This window comes from Haliotis rufescens, unplaced genomic scaffold (assembly GCF_023055435.1).
Source record: "Haliotis rufescens isolate VD_foot unplaced genomic scaffold, xgHalRufe1.0.p SCAF_3, whole genome shotgun sequence".
NCBI classification, from domain to species: domain Eukaryota; kingdom Metazoa; phylum Mollusca; class Gastropoda; order Lepetellida; family Haliotidae; genus Haliotis; species Haliotis rufescens.
The window spans coordinates 22,643,415-22,659,903 of NW_025964001.1; the positions used below are offsets into that span (position 1 = coordinate 22,643,415).

The following is a 16,489-nucleotide window of genomic DNA, read 5'->3' on the forward strand; positions in this document are numbered from 1 at the left end:
TGTCCGCTCCACATCCATGTTACGGCAGGCCCATTTACAGAGGATACGCCCGGGAAATGAGCCAATTTTATAAAATCACCTTCTTTAAGGATCTGTCTATCTGGTCATAAATCACAAGGATCCTATATCCCTGGACCACACATTTTGAGGTGGAAGGTTTTAAGGTGATCATTGCCGAGATCAGGACTGGTAAGGGTGATGGGTCTTAATTATAGTGTAGAATTTCCTGACACCATGCCTGACATGGGCAAGACGGCTACTCTACAGCTCCTGTCGACCACACAATTTTTGACCCATTTCAATTATGTCTAGAACAATGAGCCAGTTCAGACCACCTTCATTAGAGAGAAAACGTCACGGTTTCGCATGACGCCCATCAACGTTGACATCGGGGTAAATGACATAGTTAGCTTCCCTACATATGGGTTCGAATTTCGTTTTTTGTGTTCAGGGCGCGAAGAAACCGGAGGAGGGAGTTGTTATATGTTAAATGAAGGGTTACAGTTTCCAATCTACCAGAACTTTTGAACAATGGCTGCGTATTCCCGCGTTCTCCGTCCGGCAGACGTCATTGTCCTCCTAGCAGACGACAGGCTAGCAAGGGCCAGTGCTCTCGCATAAACCTGTCGTCTGCTTCTGAGATCTCTGACAATTTAAAGCAATTGTGGTTTGTAAAGGTTAGGGAAGTAGAAGACGAGTCTACAGTAGAGATCAAGCGAACACAACTTTAAGCTTTTTGCCCAGAAAACGAGGATGTTGGACACTTGAGATGATTTCAAAAGTCTTGAAGATCAAGCGTGCATTAAAAAATCCCTGGTCGCCATCTTTAGTTACGATAGGCTTGTAAGAACAGAGAAATGTTGCATTCTGGAGTCACCAGACCGCCTTGTTCTTTATAGATTTCTGATTTACCTACAAGAAAGATTCTCCTGTTCCTTGCTGTACAAACCTACTGTGGAGTTTTTTTGCAAAATGGGGTTCAGTTACACCATAAACAAATTGATGAGGTTTTGATCTTTGATGTTCCACTTCTTCGAGACCGTGATGGTCTTGTTAACACACCTGAGGCTAGACGATAGGCTACCAGGACTGGTTTATTTGGTGTGATAGTGACCTAAGTCTGTAAATGTAACATACGACCAGATTGTAGAATGATGGCAAGCACATGTTATTGCATTGTATCACACGTACATTGATTTGATACGTTATTATAAACGAATTTAAGGTTCTTGTTCGATAACTATGGTTGTGAATATAGACTATAACGTACATAGATAGCCTGGATAGATCCTTATAAGAAAAAAACATGAAATTTGAGGGAGGTAAATTATTAATTTGGGTAAAGGTAAACGGAATTATGAATTTGGTGAGGTGGGTTTTTTTTTAAACTGATTCATAACGTTGGTTGACTTCTTTCGTTTTATAGCTGCGATGATCAAATATACATATTCATATTATAACATGAATCAACACTATATTCAGAAAGAGTACATGTTCTCGACAAATGCAGATATATCAAACACGTATTTTCTCAAGCATAAATACACTTCGTGATTTTAAAAAATATATATTTAAAATACTATCAGATCCATAACAAACGAGGATAAGATAAAAAGGCGATCAAAGTCGCCACAACCTACAATAAAACGGGCAGTGTCGATACACATTTACATCGTTCGTGACACTTAATGAATCATTCTTGCACAGAATCAGGTCATAAATTTATTTACTGTGCCCTGCTCATCGGTTTCCAAGATCGATGTGAATTCAAGGTTGAACGTACGCTGGTAATAGTATCCCCCTTGACGTAGCAGGTGTGGCTCCAGTACTCCCCCTTTTGCAATGTATTGTGGAAACAGGGTACAATGAGATTGATTGTGCGTATTGTATAAAATTAATCGCTTTTGGATTACTATGATTATTTCTTGTAGAAAAACTATGCGTTTGTTTTGGGGGGTTTTTTTTGGTTTAAAACGAAACATCAGGCATATTTCAAGTATTTGTGTTGTGTAAAAAAAATATTCTTTTTTAATTGACATGGTTTCTTTTCGATTCATGATAATGTTGAACTTTTGAATATTTTTGTTATAAATCAGTTGAAACATTAAATAAAATGCTTTTAACTTTAGGAAGAAAGTGATTACTTTGTGATTTTTTAAATATGGCACGATCAAAGATTTGTTCTTTGTAAATTTGATATTTTTATTTTATCATAAAAATATCTGATAATATCATGTCTATTGTGTTGGTTGGGAAGAGCTATACATTATAGCGAAACAGAGCAATATTCACACGATTTTATTTGTGATAAAATTGGACAAGATGCTACATTGGGTTTATTCGATATTGGTATAATTGCGGGTCATCAAGGGTCACGTTAAATAGACAGAGCTTTGAAAGGACTCCACCTATAAAAGTCGGTTGTAAAAGCATTTAAACACTTTAGCAAACAACAGGTTGTTTCCACATGTCTTTTGTCCAACCATAAGTGACCGGTGGTCAGTTTTAATCCGCTACAATCATTGGCTAATGCTCATGACTCTAACTATAGGATCCAAAACTTGTCTGTATTGAGGGCGCCATCTTGGGTTATGGTGGTCTGAATATTCATGATTGTCTTTTAATAGTCAGAGATTAACCCAATTGCAGAGATTTAGTCAAACTGTACTTTGAACCTGGATTGTATTGAGAGTGTTGAACTTTGAATATAGGAGAGACGCTGAAGGCTTGGTTTTTCACCTGCCAATCAGAAACAAGAAAAATGAGCACACTGGTTACTTCCCCTTTCTGATTTCATTAAGTCTTATTTATTGGTTTGTTCTTTTTTATAACCACGGAACTAAGAAGGAGCGAAGAAATATATTTTGTTGGTGTGTCAAATGTTACAAACAAAAAATAAACAAGCTATTCCTAAAAATTCAAGGGTCATTAATATCACTTTTACATATGGTGAGTAAAACACACACACACACACACACACACACACACACACACACATATATATATATATATATATATATATATATATATATATGCATTTGATACTGAGAGTTACTCTGGTACCGACAAATGGATAGGTCAGTGTCATCACTTTGAACCCTGTCATCATCAATCTGTTTGAAGCAGTCTATTCTCCGTTCACCTCTTCCTAAATCTTTCATCACATTCATCTGAGAAATATTTGTTTTCACCTATTTATCGCACAGTAGTTCGTTTTTTTATTGGTTTTCCCGAAGCTATGATCGAACCCTAGCTAGAGTCATCCTGGGGTTTTAAAAACTGTCCTGATGTCTGCGTTTGGAGCAAAAGTTTTCTTCACTCTGATCACTGTTTCTTCCCGACCCACTGTAGCTCTGCGCTGTTCTGTTCCGACAGTTTGTACAGCCGCAATAACTGTTCTGTTATACAACTGCCAGAGCCCTCGTCAATCCATTTGCACAAATGACAAGACTTACGCCAAGCCCGAAACACGTGTGTCGTATTGCCTTGCATTTATTTACAAGCATTTCAGTAAATAGTTAAGCTTTTCACGAACATTAAGCTTCAAGGTAAATTATTCTCAGAGAACATCAAAGCTTGCAAACTTGACAAATGTTCCCAAAACCTCGTCGCCTTTCGTGTTATTTCACGTTCACACGTGGAGCCGGAAAGATATACGCTTAGTATCTCTAGAGCCGACAAGCAAATAGTCCCAATATTTATGTTGAAAGTTTACGTTTTTGGGCCCAGAACACGTGTCCAGCACATTGCTTTGTCGGAAAAACATGGCTGCAGCCTTAGCCATCTCAAGCGTGTTGGAAATATTAGATGGGGGTAGAATGGTAATATTGGGGTTGACGCCTTTGCGGACAGTCACAACTTGAAAAATGTGCTGATGCAACTGACGTTATTATTAACCTCAAAGGGAGACAATTGTTGTCGATGAGCATGGACTGTCTAACGGTCACTGTTCTGGCCAAGTCATCGAAACCGTTTATCTGTAGCGTTATTATTTCAGCTCTGTAGACGCGGATAATGGTTTTCCCAGTCGAGATAGTTTTTGGGTGTGTTAGAACTGCCATGTTTTTCTTTAACCTGATAATGCGATGGAACAGTTATCGTTGGGCCTTTCCATTCAATCATGCCGATCAACTTTCTCAGGAAGAAAGCTAATTTGGAACGTTTTTGTTTCCAACTTACTACTCATCCTTGGCAGCAATGAACACATTTCTTATGCAATGTGTCTCATTCTAGTATGCAATTAATGACCGACAACAGATTCAAACAGCATGTGCCATGGCTCATGGAATGAAATCGACATCCAGGAAATGAAACGGAAAACACTCAATGTCCTGTGTGATCTGTTTGTGAAAAACAGCATGCATGCAAGTACAACAGACGCCTAAAAGTTTAATATAACCTTTTAAAGTTATTTCTTACCATATTGTTCTTAATTGCCGGTATAAGTTAATGGTCATAACGTCATAACGTGATTATCGAAAGTGTTTGGTCGCTGTTACCAGTTAAAATGTCATCCATCTCGCTATGAGCCTTATTAACAAAACGCATTTGATTGGCTATTAATGCTAGGTTCGCTATTCGCTGCAGACAGAACCCATACAGTCAATAGATTTATAACAATTATCGTTATGACTCGCGAATTTCGAAATATGGCCCACGCATACAAACGGCCATCCGACAGGAAGGATGTCTCATTAATGAGCTGTTTAATGTAGCATCAACCAAAGGATGCTAAAGCCATTTTCTCCGTTTCCCAAGTATGTGAAAATAGGCAAATATTTCGGTCCTTGTTATAGCCGAATGCCCCGGTCTTGTGGTACAGACATCTGGTTTTGCATTCAATTTGCTAAACCACCGTCTAAATTGAAAATAATGTGTTATTATTTGTCAATCAGTGTCAGGAAAAAAGAAAATCTATTTATTTTACAAACTTTTTCCAAAAAACGAGCAGACGTCAAAACGCCGCCATTTTGAATCTCGTATTTCAAGGCCGCCATATTGACACAAACTTCCTTTTAAAACATATATCCTCATCGAACTAGTTTTGACACGGATATACTAAGGGATTTGGTCCATAGTTCCCCTTTTGCTAATCCGATAATCTAGTAATCTGACGATGAGAGCGTTTACATGGGACTCTGATGGGGAATTTGATAAGGATGTGTGTCCGCATGTTGTTGCTATCATATGACACTTTAATCTTTTTCATCATATTTCGTACACAGGGGTTATCAAGAGTATTTTTTTATCCGACACTTGATACTCATGCGAGGCAATCATGCCTATTGTTTCCCTATTATCATTTCAATTTCGAAATTGGATTCCGGAATAAGCTCTCAATCATATTTGTCGCCATGTTCGCGTTTTCGCAAGACAACGATAGATTACAAACACGAGTTCGAGTGACCACTGTAGTCGTTATGACAAGCTGCGATTTGTATCTGGTTATTTCTTTGTCATGTGTGTGACGCTCCCTTGTTATCATTGTCTCGCAACAATATGAAAACATCAGTATTTTACTTTTAGTTATCTATGCTTCGTAATATCAGTATATCTGTAATTTGACTTTGGGACATGTCACGCATTACTAAAACATGGCCCACTGTATGAACACTAACAAGCATGTCTATTCAATGTTTGACTTTTATTTTTGCTGTATTTACAAAACAAATATTCTTTTAGCGTTAATTTTGCATTATAATGACAGCGTTTCCTCTGTACACCTTTTGTGCTCAAGTATGTTCGTGACTTTAGTTCGTGCTGTCCGCGAGGGCGGTGTTGAAATATGTAACACGTCTACGGAAAACATCGGTAAGCGGCACCACGGTGCCTAGAATGTGCATATTTGATGATTTCAAGCGAAAGGTCAAATGTTCATGTTCATTCATTCATATAATTGTCTATAAGTAATTCTTTGAACCACTAAAGCATGTTTATTCTAAATACCCCCTTACTAATTCAACAAACACGAGAAGAAAAGAATGTTCAGAATCCATTTTAAACTTCACAAAACGGTAAAAAAAACCAAGATTCATCATTTTTGAAAAATATATCTTAGCTAATATTATTTTCATATTTTGTCCATATAAAGCTTCCATACTTGTATACCCCTACTTTTATTAAACTTAAGGCAATTGATGAAGATTCAGTTGTGCCATACCATACCTTACATTGCTTGCGAGAAATGTTTGCTAAATCAATTACGTTAAACATTTCATGACTCACTCGCTGTAATTTCCAATTTAAATGAAATTCTAATTTTTGCAAATAACTTTCAAGATGTAAAATGCGTAACGCCGAAATTGACAACAGTGTTTATTTGAAATTGACATAGCGCTCTCGGAGGCTGCAGGTACGTCCCATGTGAAAAACAACTCCCTCGTTGCATTCTTGACAAAGCTTTAAAAACACTCTCAGCAGAAGGAAAACCGCTCACGGGGTGTAGTGTTCCTGTCAAGCCGGCAGGGGAAGCAAGGGTGATCGTTACCTATTTATCTCACTGGATTTATGGCACATTGAAGCCCTATGCTTGGAACACAGCGTTCAAGTGAATTCCTTCTATGTAATAAATCGCTTGGTTAAAACTTAACTTATAGTGATTTACCGATGCCACTTTTGGAAACAATAATAATGTTAAAGCCACTTGGGGTTTTTCATTCTCATTTTTGGCATATTTCTCAAATTGATAGACGTCGTCATCATCAAAATTATTTTAGTTAGGGGGAATTATAACTTTTTATGTTCGTACGTAGAAAAGGGGTGTTTAATTTCATTTTGAGTCGTTTATTTTACTATATTTGTATGGTTTATCTGACAGTAGTTTTGTCGGGGAGACAAGTCGATTTCAATATTGTTGACTCACCATTTCCAGAAACTTGCTCCAAGGCTGTACTGAATGATAAACCCATGGATGTAAAGTACTTTTATCCCTATGATAGGCAAGTCTAGATAAGCATGCAGTCTTTTTAGGGATACCTTATTCCTATTATTTATATAATTTAGGAATTATTCCATTGAGACTTGCGCAAGTCTACGTTTACAGATGTGACTGTGGTGTATATAATATACTCACGACGAAGGAAACGGTACTATACTGACACAGTCACATTCAAAGTTATCCCATAAATCATATATGTCCAAACGAAATATTTCAAAAACACACTTAGGATATTTTAACAGGAAATAATAGGACATCGGATCATATTTAGTACATGAAATAATTATTGAGCAAAACCCTCAAGAAAAATGACTTTCGATCGTGCAAAGCATTTTTACATGCTAATAACTGATTGTCTTTCTTATTAAGAGTCCCCTCTTCTTTATAAATCCAGGTCCTGTCTTTACAGTGATACCCCTGATAGGAAACTAATACTATGAGATGTTATTAACCCTGTCTCATCTCGCGGGATTAACGAACATGGTGGGGCTTGGTTGTTAACGACGTCGCACACCAACATGACCCCCATCAGCGTTATAACGGTAATTAACTCTAGGGCGTTGTTTATGCGACATTGATAACAGCAAGCATGCCACAAGTTTATAATTCTAGGAAATATTTTTGCACTTCCGGTTTGACTATCAAATTTGATATCTTGTAGGTTTTGATTTAGGGATTTAGATAGGTGTCGATGTTGAGTTTTGGTATAGATTCCGTAATATAGAAAGTAATGTAACCTTAATGTGGATAATTCCTATATGATTTCCATTGGGAGTTGACCTACTTACAGTTCTTGCTGGATCAAGCCATTTAAAAAACAGTTTAAAATACACTTCGCGGAGGTGAATGATGAGAGTGATGCTGCTGGATGTGATGGTAGTGATGGGGCGTTAGAAAGTGACATTTAACATCAATGTTAATGCACTGTCTGACATGCGCAGAGGTGAACTCTTCTGCCATTTATAACACCTAGCTTGCGATAAGCACATGTTACAGGTAGGGATTCTTGACTTCACCATTGAAATTGATGTCAAGATATTTCTGAAATCTATCTCAAGACACGTTTATGACTCTTTGTGTAATTAACACGATTCTTCGTTTAAGAGTTTTAAAACATTTGTTTATTGCTTATATACGAGTGTACATTGATTAATTTTAACGACGCTTGTAAACTGCGGCGGTGAAATCGACAACTGAAATCAACAGTTTCACTATCTACATATCTACTTCATAACTGAAATGTACACATTTTGGAATGGTGTAGGGCATATGTTGGCACCAAAGTTGAAATTGACAACCTCAATTGACCATGAAGAATACATTTTCAAATTATGGGGTCCGATTTCATGAAATGTACACAAGATGTGCGGACCAAGTACATACACCGATCTCAACAAACAAGAGTAATCTTTTCCCAAGACGGTGTCATCCTTTCTGAGAGTTCTGGGGATCTCATTAACGCATCGCCAACCGTCAAAAACACTAGGAATACTGTAGTATTGTGTATATCAGTGGGATGTTAAACTAATTAACACACCATTAATCTTTGGCGGGTTCCTGCTTTCTACGAGTGAAATACACACCAAGTTAAAAACAGGCAACACAAAAAACGGAGAGAAAAAACATTTCAATGTAAATGATGAAGCCACGTGACCTGTACCCATAGACTTTGACATTTATTCACGCGACGACCAAGGATCAGCGAAGGCGTAAAAAAACATCGTGAAGTAGAGAAGTAATGGAATGTTGCAGATGTTTGCTCTGTGTGTGTGCGTGTGTGTGTGTATGTGTGTGTGTGTGTCTCTGTGTATGTTTCTCTGCCTGTGTCTGTGTGTGTGTCTGTGTCTGTGTCTCTCTCTGTGTGTATGTGAGTGTTAAATATGCATGTTTGCGTAAGATTATGACCATCACTGTCTGTTTGAAGTATGTCCATCGTTGTCTGTGTAGGATTATGTCTATTGCTGTCTGTGTAGCATTATGTCCATCTGTCTGTGTAGGATTATGTCCATCTCTGTCAGTGTAGGACTATGTCTATTTCTGTCTGTAGGATTATGTCTGTTACTGTATGGAGGATTATGTCTATTGCTGTATGGAGGATTATGTCCACCGTTGTCTGTGAAGGATTATGTCTATTGCTGTCTGTGAAGGATTATGTCTATTGCTGTCTCAGTAGGATTATGTCTATTGCTGTCTCTGTAGGATTATGTCTATTGCTGTCTCTGTAGGATTATGTCTATTGCTGTCACTGTAGGATTATGCCCAGGGTTATGCTGCCTAGGACGTGGCATCATGATGATTCTAATCACAAAGTATTCTCAGTCTTTCATGTATATCAATTTGCTCCAACAGGTGTGTTACAGAATGCTTTTTTTGAATTTCTCAAACCAAACCACGCCCCAACACATGCAACACAACACAACCACAACCTCCTCCCAACACATGCACCAGACCCCACCCCCCTCCAACACAACCACAACCTCCCAATTCCTCCCCTTGTCGATATCTTCCCTCTAACATGGCTCCTGTTTCCCTCCCAGACGCTCCCAATCAAACTTGAAACTCATGAAGTTGAAATTGACACCTTGGCTGTTTACTTAAAACGATGTCACTCTGTCTTAGACCGGTCATTGATAATTGGAAATTCAAATTTGACCAACGCTAGTCCTGTCTCGGGTGTCCACGGCATCTCGACAAGCGAAACACAACGTGTATTGTTACCCGAGCACAAATCCAGAGAAGCATTGCCCTTCGTTTATTTAGTAGACGTAATGCCAAGAGGGTTTCGGAAGCCAGACTTAGTGCGATAGCATTTCTAGTCCCGATTCTGCTCCTGTGGGGGTTGGATCAATTAGAATAGGCAACTCATACCTTCATTTGGGAAATGAATTTGACTTCTTTCGGAATAGCTTCATCGTATCAATTCCAAGAAAAACATACGTACAAACACCATAGCGAGATATCCAACTATAGCCGGCATTTATACTACAGGATCAATTTCAGATTGCCTGACGCTGAGTTTCAACTAACGCTGCCATCGTCTTAATTATAAACTATCTGACATCGTCTTCATTAATTCGGTTCGTTCTTAGGGGAGGGTGTCGGTTACGGGTTATTTTGACTACGATGTAAGAGGCTCAACGACGTAACGTCGGCGACTGTGTTAAACGTCACTGACGTTGATTAGCGTTAGATAAACAGAGCGACGTCATGTTATTTGACCCAACGCTACTCCAGGCTTTTGTTGCTGAAAGCGGAGAGGTATATTGTTTCCCCGCCCTGACATTTATCAACGATCAATGTAAGATAAAGCTGCTATGTACAAAGCGTGGCAGTGGATAAGATAGATATTCTTGATTAGAAAGTGAGAGCCCTGTGTTATCGATGGCAACAACTTTCGTATTGATTAGTGCGTGGATAATAGTGTCACGTTTTGCACGTGCAAGATGAAGGATTGTTTGATATGCATAAGTGAATTAAGGCATTTCCCTGGTTTTAAATGTATTTGATATGACTTCAAACGAACAGTCTAAGGACATTTAGTATTTCTCGTACTGGAACTCGCCGGAAGAGCTAAACCTTTTCATGATCGAGAAGCAAAACGTCCAATTTCATTTATAAGCTCGTTTAGCGTTAATCATGTAGTTCTATATACCTGGTTTACACTTAAGCTTTTCGTGTAGTGCCACGCCCTATAGCGTGACGGTGGGTAGTATTACAAAGAAACTGTTTGACATGTATTTGCCTATTGGTGCTGCGGGTACTCGATTGGCACTGGGGTCTCACGTGAGCGTGTAAATAAGGTATTAGAATGTAAGGTAATAGAATTCATTGTATAGGTTTGGACATTAGTGTGGCTGAGACATGTTCATTTAAAATGAGGTACAGCATACTTAATAATTCATTATAATTATAATGCGAACGACAAAGTATTGGCAACATGCAACAGCTGGGCTGATAGCTGAGATTACGCTTTTTGTTCACTGCAAGTTGAACCTGAGCTGTTGGTGATGTCATTGGGTGTGAGTAAGTGAGTGAAATGGGTTTAACGCCGCTTTGAACTGTATTCCAGTTATATCACGGCGTGTCAGTTTAATTTGGGAGGAAACCCCGAAGTGATGCAGATCTCAGACGTTTACCATTTTGGTGAAACCTACGAGCATGGGTATGGTGCTGACAGACCTGGAACCATAATGGGGGCTAACCGGGATTCTATCTTAGGTTTCTGGCGTCCCCAGGGGACGCAACTCTGCAAACAAATGTGGCGCCTTAGACCACTGGGCCACCCGTGCCAACCTTGGTGATATATCATACTTACACGACTGGACACAATACTGATTAAATCTTAATACATATGGCACTCGAAGGGTATAAAAATAATACTAAATATGTCATTTTGAAGGTTGAAACGGACACTTAGTAATCAACCGTTACAACCATCGATATTAAGACCCCGCTAATCTGGACGTTACCCATTATGGCCACGACTGATTTGTGTTGCTCAGACCCGAGGCTGTCGTCATATTGGTGGAATATTAGAGACAATAAACAAAAGAAACGCCAATATGCAATAATGGCAATGAGCTTCGTGATGTACATTTTGTCATTTCAGCCTGCTGATAATGCCAAACCTATTCATTAATGGTGTACATTCCAAAGTGCTAAAGGGACTTATCCATAATAGAAGTTACTATTCATAAGTGAGTGAGTGGAAACACCAAACACTACACCTGCTCATTGACATGTAACAGGAATATAGTTATTTTTAAGTATAGATTTGTCGTCATGTTTGTTATAATGTTGAAATATTTACTTATCATTTTTAACTTTTATTTTTCATCAGATACGTTGGAGAGTTGGAGATCTATGCATAAATTTGCAGAAGGTTAGTTGATTGTAACCGAGGAGATGTTTCACGTTTGTTGTCCTGTAGATGTATGTCTATGCACCCTACCGCCGCACCTACACAGCTACCTCGCACTCTTCCCCTTTAGACTATTTTTTATTACTATTTTTGTTAAAGATTTATAAAAGAGATGCTTTATGTGGACCACCATGCTAAAATTATTTTAGTGATTGAAAAGGACAGGAAATCAAAAGTAATTCATATATCATGTTCTTTACAAAATATTTCGAAATTATCGTGAATATTTCATTATCATATTGTAAACTAACACTTGTGATTTAGTAATATGCTTGTTATTATATGCTTGTCTTCAATGAAATAATGCATTTATCGTATAAATACAGTTTTGTGGAAAAATAAAGTCAATACAAGATTTGCATCTAAGACCATTATGATTTTTTTTCTTGAACATCTTCTGTGTTTTCCCCCTCTGCACAAGTAGTTTCTATAGTGATTCTCTCTGCATCCTAATGCGTTTCACCCTTTCCTCTCTTGCATGTTGACAATACTTAGTTTTCTAGAAAATGCATGTTTAGTTTGTTGTTGTATTCAAATAACATACGTTCCTAATATACACCACACGTTGACATAATGTTTTGCTGTTTACTTTCATGTTAACACATGAGATATTCTATGTATTTAATCTCGAAAAGAGACCGGTATGTTTGATTTACATACTAAAATCCCAGACACAATAATATGCCATTTGTCGTGTAAATAATCTTAATTGGGCATAGTTGGGTTGAAGAGATGCTAGAAAATAGATGTCATTTATTTGGCTTCTGGTCATGGAATCGCAGGCACGCTTCTGTTTTACACATTATCCTTTCATTGGGATACATGTTTTCTGTGGTTAATAATTCATGTCGCAATTGTCAAAGTCAATATTCATCTGAAACGCATCTCTACAACTGATGCAGAAATGAGCTAAATTGACCAGGTGTTCAAATATTTAGCTTGTTGAAATCTCACCTCCCAGGTAAAATATTCAGAAGGTCTAAATCTCACAGGCATAATTGTTCCGCCCGGATCGATTCACATGGGTAAACATGAAACCATAGCATCGCCTTTTCGATTCGTCACTTTAGCAAATACAGCTATCAATTTCCTAAAAAGACGTTCGCCATTAAGAGTCATAGATACGAGTCTATTTTCATTTTTGAAAATCCTAAGAGATTTATATAGGTAATATTCTATACTTTGAACTTATAATCGGTAATCTAAGCTTCTACTTTGTACATTTTTCATTTCCAAAGCGTCTTTAAATGCCTGTTGAATCTATTTTGATATCTTTCAGAGAAACATTGTAACATGTTCTCTGTTGGGAATTCTGTGTAGGTTTTATATGTCAATAAAATGATACACGGTGAGTTGTTTAGTATATAAACTTCGCAAATGCATCCAACGAAACCAGGAATATCAGGTCATGTTAAAATGTCAACTTTGGGGATTAATGACTTAACTTAAACTGGACCTTGAAAACTACGAAAATCGAAATGCATGTATATTAAATTATTTAAACGAAAGTGCGGATTATGTTGAGGGGATAGGAGGGCGGTCACAGACAAGGTTTCGTTCCATTTAAACCAACATTCCAGATACTAGATAAAGATGGGCAAGTAATTATATATTTTTAAACGATTAGACAACGTGTTTTTGTGTAGAACCAGTTACTTAAAATGAATGTATAAATGAGACTGAATCAAGTGTAACTGTGTGCACATTTGTAAAACTATAACAACTTTTATCTGCAGTGCAGTTGTTCTCGCATTGCAGTACAGTAGACTACGGTTATAACGAACTTAAAGGGACTGGAAATTTTAGTTCGTTATAACCGTAGCTCGTTATAGGCATATATACAGCATAACTACAGCAAATAGTCGGGACCAAAAAAGTAAGTTCGTTATATCCGTCAGTTCGTTTAAAGCGTGTTCGTTATAACTGTAGTTTACTGTACATTAATGAATAAATATGCATGTGTGTGGTACAAACTGCCTGCCAAACTCGACAACAGGCATTCAAAAGTATGCCATTAAAGACATTGATTTAAACAATTTGGTGACAAGAGGTTTATTTGTTATTGGCAATTTGTTGATGGCTATGTGCTAATTACCAAAACGTTATAGACAGAATCAAATGTGTTGGAGGCATTTTCTCTTTTTTTAAACTAGGCAGACATGTAATTACCTCTTTTTCAGTGAGTGTTTTTTAAAAGTCAATTTTTATCTTTGTGTTTTCGTTTCATCACGGTGACATATTCTGGAATTATCAGATAGTTGTGTATTCTGTTTCAAGGCCAGTTAAACAGAAACGTTGTAGATAATCTACTTGATTTGCGCGTACTCCTACATTCAATGAATGAACATTATAAGAACTTTCTCCGAGACATATACAATTCTTACAACAACAAAAGATATACTGAATGCGAAATAGAAGAAAGAAATGTATGAATGCTTGATGAGGTATGACTAACAGTATATCCTGAAAGCATTGTAAAGCCTATAGCCCTAACGACTGTTTGGGGTTACTGAAGATTCACAAACAAGGCGTAACGCTCTAACAGTAGCATTCATTGTTAGCTTCGGGTTGTTTAAATGTTGTCAAAAACTCTACCCCAAATTCAAACTATTCTAAAGTCTTTATTGGCGTTTAAGGTGCAAATATCGTGTCGCTAGCACGTTCTATTCATCACGGATGAGCGGATAGGAAAATAGTCTTTCCTCTCTAAATAGCAAACCAAATGCACCCGTCCTCCCAAGCAGAAAAGTAGCAGGAAACAAGATCTGGATGTTCATTGTTCTACAAATCTAGTTGGGGCAGAGTGAGAGACTTTAGATTTGATAAGTGTTGATTTTCAAAACTTTGAAATGTAATATGTCAAAATCAAGGAAACAAGTCCGTCATTAATATCACTTTTGGTGTTGTGGTTTAATTGTCAAGTAATGTACAACGGTATGATGACGGAAAGAATGACAAACGGACGGGCGAGGCAAATATGAGACGGTTGAATAGATTCTCGACCTGGAGTTGTTCTAAATAAATATAACCGTCATGTGGTCCTTGTGAAGGGGCCCGAGGTACAATAGCATGAAGATCAGTGGTAGGAGGACAGCATCACAACGCGTGTACGCATATAGGGAGATAGCATCAAGATTTCGTGGTGATTTGCTTTTCTATAGTATTTGTAGTTACATAAACAGTACGAAAACATCAAAGTTTAAAGATGTTTGCTTTACCTCGTTACCATCGGACGTACTAAATGAAGAGCAATTTTCGTTTTAACTGGCTCAAAGATTTTATCTGGAACCTTTAAAATAACACTCCGGACCGGTTGATGCCTAGCTGCAGTTTGTTTTGTTTTGATTGCAATTTGATAAAATGTGTTTGTTTGTCATTTGTAGTGATTAAAAATAAATAGTGTTTAGTTACAGCTATTGTAGCATTTGGTGAAGAAAAGAAAAGGCTTCATTAAAGTAGCGATTTTATCAAGTTTTGAGTCAGTTCAAGTCAATTACCGTTTTCAGAATTCCTGCGTTGGAATGTTGCTTAAACGCCCACTAAGTGATTCAAGTATGTGAAAGTCTTTTTCACGGAGACTTTGAAGAGAATACGAAATTTACAGCTGAAAGTGATTCGATGTTAAGTTAGTAAGATTTTTGTGAAAAAGGAATTTCATTGATTGTTTTTAACAATTGATTTATAGGATTCGGTTAAACTACGAGTATTTTTTATAATTCTATAATTGTTACATTCACAACAGGAAACGGATTTTAAGATACCAACATTTCTCCTCGCTGTGAATGGTACTGACGTATTAAACAGTGATAGCATGATGATAAGTGTAATTTAAATACATTGTTAGTCCACTCACGCACCGGGTCGGGGGTTCGAATCCAAAATTGTCGGTCCATTGTCCGTCTCCATTGCTTGTATTTTTCTTTGCATATTACCCATATGTATAAGAGGAAATTGGGTGTTTCAGCATTGCTTTTGTTAATAGGGATTTTAAATATAGATGATTAGCAATAGCAACGTCGGCTCAATATTATCGTATCTCGCCCTGATAATCACGGCACAGAGGGAGTCAAAAACAACATTAAACCTCAGGTAACTTAATATCGCATGGTTCTATTCATAGAGTAGCGAGTAGGCTCGCTTCTAAATATCATTAGCGACTGTCGTTGAAGTTTATTAACTCCAAACTGACAGGACCGTTTATGTGTATATCAAGATAATAACTTTCGCAAAAATTACACTAGTTGATAAATAAGCACAATTGAAGAGATTTTTATCATTTTTTACAATGACTTTCGGCCAAAGCGTGATTACCGTAAAACTATAAACCCGCCGGCTCGAATATCATGGCATTTGGGGGGGATATGTCAGGCTTTTGAATGGCGATGAAAAATCGGCTAGGTAATGACGCAGCAGAGGAATTGAAGAGAGAATTCCGTGTTAGGGCTCGTTACGTCAAAGGCAATTGAAAAAAAGTTAGCTTTTCGTTTGCAGGGAGGAGAGTGGGATATACGTACAATAAATCACAGGACTTAACGGAAGACTGAACAGCCTTTTGAGTAGCGAGGATTGAAACATAGGCTCTTTATGTGTTTTTAGTTATTTCCCGGACGGGGAGAGGCTGTGGCAGGCAA

The 16,489-nt window shown here is 37.6% G+C and overlaps 1 protein-coding gene across 2 annotated transcripts in view; it reads left to right on the plus strand.

Annotated features, from left to right (window-relative positions):
• LOC124146472 (homeobox protein six1a-like) overlaps positions 1-16,489 on the plus strand; it is a 78,480-nt gene that overhangs the window by 31,587 nt on the left and 30,404 nt on the right. The window contains exon 3 of one of the 2 annotated variants that reach the window (XM_046516779.2): positions 11,778-11,819. The exons of the other annotated variant lie outside the window; for it this stretch is intronic. Coding sequence (XP_046372735.1) covers positions 11,778-11,819 — 42 coding nt within the window. The remainder of the gene's footprint in view (positions 1-11,777; positions 11,820-16,489) is intronic. 2 annotated transcript variants of the gene reach the window in all.